General features: G+C 37.9%; 1 protein-coding gene across 1 annotated transcript; it reads right to left on the reverse strand.

Moving 5' to 3' along the window:
* Positions 1-471: 471 nt before the first annotated feature.
* Positions 472-1266, reverse strand: LOC119807706 (40S ribosomal protein S3a-like). Its single transcript, XM_038319805.1, has one exon. It carries the CDS (start codon positions 1264-1266, stop codon positions 472-474), a length of 795 nt encoding a protein of 264 aa, XP_038175733.1.
* Between the last annotated feature and the right edge of the window lie 4184 nt (positions 1267-5450).

Raw genomic sequence — 5450 nt, forward strand, 5'->3', positions numbered from 1 at the left:
TGTATACATCTTCAGATAATCAAATTTCACCATGCAGATGATACAACATCATAAGTCAGATTTCTCTTTGCTTGTTGATTCTTTCTGGATAGCTATCTTTTTATCTTTAGGTATCTAGATGTCCAAGGTCTCTTAAACTCTTTGACGATGACTATTTTCCTGCAAAGATAAGAACTGAACCCTGCCCCAAACCTTATAAGGTTTTCTTACCACCTGCATAATTTTCACCTCTGTGGATAAGCTGTCATTTCTCTTTCTCAAGGGGTTTCTCCTTTTTCAAAGTGAATCTTTATTAATTTTGATGGTATCAATAGTTTTCTTTTCCTGTGGAAACAAGAGCAAAATCCTTTCCCCAGCATAGCACATCTCCTGGTTTCCATTGTGAGGTCAACACATCCTTGAAATATACTGGCTGATTTATTTTTTTCATCACAAATAAGGCTTTATTTGTCACTATTAAACATCTGCATTTCACACAGACTCTTGGACTGGTGGTTCGTACCCATCAGCTCGCTCAACCTTAGCACCCGTCTCATCACCAGTAGTTTTTCCAGAACTACCGCCTTCACCATGGAGCTCCATGAGTTTTCCCAATTCAAACTTGGGTTTCTTCAGCATTTTTACTTTTCTAACAAAAACATCATGAAGAGGATAAATGGACTGGCAAGCCTTTTCTATGTCTTTCCCGATGCTGTCTGGAATCAATTTATTAACCACTTCCTTCAAGTCGTTGGTCTGCACCTCTCGGGTCATGATCTCCATCATCTTCTTCCGGATCTGGCGGACCTGCTGGTGCTGTGCATACGAGGTCTTGCGGATCTGATTGTTGCGTTTTTTAGTGAAACCAACACAGAAGAGGCGGAGCAAATAACCATCGGTTGTCTTGACGTCCACGTGAGCTTCAATCATGGTCTGCCACTTTTTGACCATGGAACACATTTTGTCCCGGGTAAGATCCATGCCGTGGAAGTTAGTCAGACAGTTTTTGCCCTGAACATCCTCAGTGATTAGCTTGAATTTTCTAAATGCAACTTCATCGTTTTGGAGATCAGCAAGGCTTACTTCAAACACACGACCCTTGAGGCCATCGGATGCAATTTTGGTTCCTTGAGTCCTCGTTACTAGTGTCTTTCCAATGTTTCTAATATTGAACATGGCTGGGGCTTTCACATCATACCAGTCTTTCTTCGAAAATGGATCAACCACTTTCTTCTTGGCTCCCTTCTTGCGGCCTTTCGTCAGCCGCTTGTTCTTGCCGACCGCCATGGTGCTGCTCCGGGAGCCAAAAGGGATACTGGCTGATTTAATTCAGAAGTTTTTTCTATTATCCAATCTCTCTGTGCTGCTGTCGTTCCTTTCTCATTAGTGTTAAGAAAATTCAAGGCTAATAAAGCATTATGCAATCTATTTCTGGAGGTATTTTTCATCCCTTTCTGTGCGTTTAGCATATTCTTTATAGTTCGATTTGATCTTCTTTTTTTCTTGATATTTATTGAGCTCTACATTTTTCTCTGCTCCTCTCCCAGCCTCTCCCCTCCCCTCTTCAACCCTCCCCCAAGGTCCCCATGCTCCCAATTTACTCAGGAGATCTTGTCTTTTTCTACTTCCCATGTAGATTAGATCTATGGAAGTCTCTTTTATTGTTCTCATTGTTGTCTAAGTTCTCTGGGATTATGGTTTGTAGACTGGTTTTCTTTGCTTTATGTTTAAAAACTACCTATGAGTGAGTACATGTGATAATTGTCTTTCTGTGTCTGGGTTACTTCACCCAAAATAGTATTTTCTAGCTCCATCCATTTTCCTGCAAAATTCAAGATGTCATTATTTTTTTCTGCCATGTAGAACTCCATTGTGTTAATGTTCCACATTTTGCTAATCTATTCTTTTATAACTGCTTGACCTGTAAGATTTTTGGTATACCTGTAATATGCTTTATATTATAATAAGCAAAAAACTGTTTCATTTTCTTAGGTACATATGCTGGGCCATTATCTGTCTTTATTTTTGCAGGTATACCATGATGGCCATAACTTCTGATAAATGTGTGATTACTGAATCAGCCTTTTCTGAGCTTAAAGCAGTTGTCCACTGAAAACCTGAATATGTATCAATTGTATAGTGTACATATTTTAATTTTCCAAATTCTGCAGAGTGGAAAACATCCATCTGCCAGATCTCATTCCTTTGAGTACCCTTTTGGGTACTTCCTACTGGTAATGGTGTTGCTATAGAAAGAGCAAGTAGGACATCTCTTTATAATCTTCTTAGTTTGTTGCCATTTAATAGAAAACTCTTTCTTTAAACCTTTGAGATTGACATGATGTTTCTTATGAAATTCTGAAGCCTTCAGCACACTTCCAATCAATAATCAATCAATTTCTACATTACCTTCAGCTAGAGGACCTGGAAGATCCATATAGTATTGGAAGTGTGTTGTGTATATGGGACAAAGCCTATTCTTCATTATGTCTTGAACCTGAATGAATAATGAAGTCAATTCTGTATCATCTGGTATAAATTCAGCAGTTTCAATATGCAAGACAATTCTTTCTGCATATTGCAAATCAGTAACTATATTGAGAGGTTCTTTAAAATACCTTAGTACCATGAGAAAAGCATGTAACTTTGCCTTTTGGACAGATTTATAAGGGCTTTGTTACACCTTACTTAGTTTTCTGATTTGTAACCTGCCTCTCCTTATTTATTTGCTTCAGTATAAAATGTACAGGCTCCAGTTATTGGTGTGTCATGTACAATTTGGGGAAAGATCCAAGTAGTTCTCTTTATAAAGTTAATTATATCACTTTTGGGATAATTGTTATTAATTTTTTCCAAAAATTAACATAAGCTCTTTGCCATGGTTCATTGTATTTCCATATTTTTTAAATTTCATCAGTAGTAAAAGGCATAATCTCTGCTGGGTCTATACCTGCTAGTTGACAAAGTCTCAATTTTCCTTTTATAATTAATTCAGAGACTTTTTCCACATAAGTTTTTAATTATTTACTTGGTTTATATGGGGAAAAGATCCATCCTAAGATAATATCTTCAGTATGCATTAAAATTCCTGTAAAAAAATTCTGGAAGGCAATATGAATAGAATACAATTAAAATTTGAATTCTCTTTATTTATATGTTCCTCCTCAATGATCATCAACTATTTTTCCACTTCAGCTGGGATTATTTAAATCTTTGTCAACATCTAAGATTTTGTTTAAATGAATTACTAGATCAGGTGTTATCCCAACAGCCAATTTGTTGTACGGAGGCTGCTAGTTAGTTCCCAGCTGCTCAGCCCCAAAATAAGCACACACAAACCATATTATTTGGAATACTGTTTGGCCAATAGCTTAAGCATATTTCTGGCTAACTCTTGTATTCCAAACTAGCCCATCTTCATTTATCTGTGAATTGCCACGTGGCTGTGGTTTACTGGGTAAAATTCTGTCCGAAGTGTCTGTCTCTGTAGGGGCTACATGGCATCTCCTTGACTCTGCCTACTTTCTCTGAGCGAGGGAGGGAGGGAGGGAGAGAGAGAGAGAGAGAGAGAGAGAGAGAGAGAGAGAGAGAGAGAGAGAGAGAGAGAGACCTTACAGCCTGGCTATATTCTGTTAAGCCATTGGCAGAAAGCAGTTTCTTTATTCATTAACCAATAAAAGCAACACATATACAGAAAGACTTTCCTACACCTGACTGATGGAAAAATCTGACTCTAGCACAAGTCTAAGTCTTCTCATTCTTGCATGCTGGCTTTCTGCTTATCCTTGATCTCCATAGTCTGATAGTCTTCCCTGCAGACTGTGAAGATGGCAGTCTAATTATATTTTGAGCTACTCCATTAAAATAAGTATCTTTCTCTGTTTACATAACATTTTAATCCTGATTTTTGGGTTGGGGGGTGGTTCAGGGAATCATAAGACTTTATTAACATTACCTTTTTGACTGTGTTTCAGTATATATAATCTTCAGTAGAGAGTAGTCCATCCAAATGGAGTAGGAAAAGCATGGGGTATGAAAGTCAGAGGTAGGAAAGTCATGCATTGTATTTTTTTATTTGACTTTATTCTCAGTTTGATTCAGGCACTCATTTATCTAATACATGCTGGCATCTGTGGTAGCTGCAGGCGCTGTTCTACGAGCTGATACATGGCGGAACCGAGTGGCAACATCCTGGTTCTTGGCTTCTTCTCATTTATGGAGAGCAGATAAATGATGCATCACTAAAAAGCAAGACACAAAAATGAGCAAAGTACTTTCAGAAATCCCTAGAGGCAGAGAACTTCTGTACCAGTGATTCCTGTGAAATTTAATAGGGATTAATTCTATGGATTTATCTATGGATTGGTCACAGGCTTCTTGTCTTTAAAATAAAGGTGATTTGATATCTTAAAGGATTGCTGTCAAGGATAGAAACAGTGTGTGGTGGTTTGAATGAAAATGCCTCCCAAAAAAGAGTGGCACTCTTGGGAGTGTGGCCTCATTGGAGTGGGTATGATCTTGTTGGTGGAAGTCTGTCATATGGAAGAGGTCTTTGGGATCTCATATATGCTCAAGAAACCACCCAGTGTCCCACATTACTACCTGCTGCCTGAAGTCAAGATGTAAGACACATGGCTATTTCTCTAGTACCTTGTCTGACTGTGTGCCACCACATCACGCCGTGATGATAATGAAATAAACCTCTGTAAATGTGAGTCACTCTAATTAAATGTTTTTCCTTTATACTAGTTGCCCTGGTCATGGTGTCTCTTCACAGCAATAAAAACCCTAATTACCACACAGTCCTTATGAAGTCACATGTGGCAACCTAGACAATAAAAAGTTGTGGTTAGTAGGGAGGTACAAGAGATGGAAGAATTAGATTAGAATAGGTAAGAATAGACAAACCATTTACAAGAGCATATGTGCTTAAAAGATGAGCCAGGAAAACCAGGCAGAGTTCCTAGTTGAGACACATGCATGAGAAGAGAGACAACATATATGGGACATGTAGAGAATGGCAAAATAAACAACACCTAGAAATTAATAATAACATAACTTGTTTGCCTTTCTTCTATTAGTCAAAGAAGTTCAACACACTTCTCCTTTTAACTTGGACACCTGGAAACTTAGAATCAATGGTTCCTAATTTCTTCAAGAAATCTTTGTCATTAATTTTTTCTGATAATTTATCTATATTCTCTTTGACATAAACATTTTAATATTATGAATATTTGATTTTGAATGAGGTCTTTGAAGTAGCCAATAAAGTTGATGTCTCTCTATCCAAAACACTGATGTTTTTATTATTCTTCTGCACTATGTTTCCCCTCCCTCCCCTTTTCCCAGTCTCTTTCCCCACTTTCCCTCTCCCCCAGATTCACTCTTCCTTCATTTCCCTTCAGAAAGGGGCAGGTATCCCAAGGATACCAATCAAACATGGTATATTGTGTTGTAATAAGAGTAGGCAC

This window comes from Arvicola amphibius, chromosome 2 (assembly GCF_903992535.2).
Source record: "Arvicola amphibius chromosome 2, mArvAmp1.2, whole genome shotgun sequence".
Taxonomy (NCBI): Eukaryota; Metazoa; Chordata; class Mammalia; order Rodentia; family Cricetidae; genus Arvicola; species Arvicola amphibius.

What these genes read in the sequence shown, in the direction of transcription:
- LOC119807706 (XM_038319805.1), bottom strand. Translation starts at nt 1,266, where the DNA reads ATGGCGGTCGGCAAGAACAAGCGGCTGACGAAAGGCCGCAAGAAGGGA.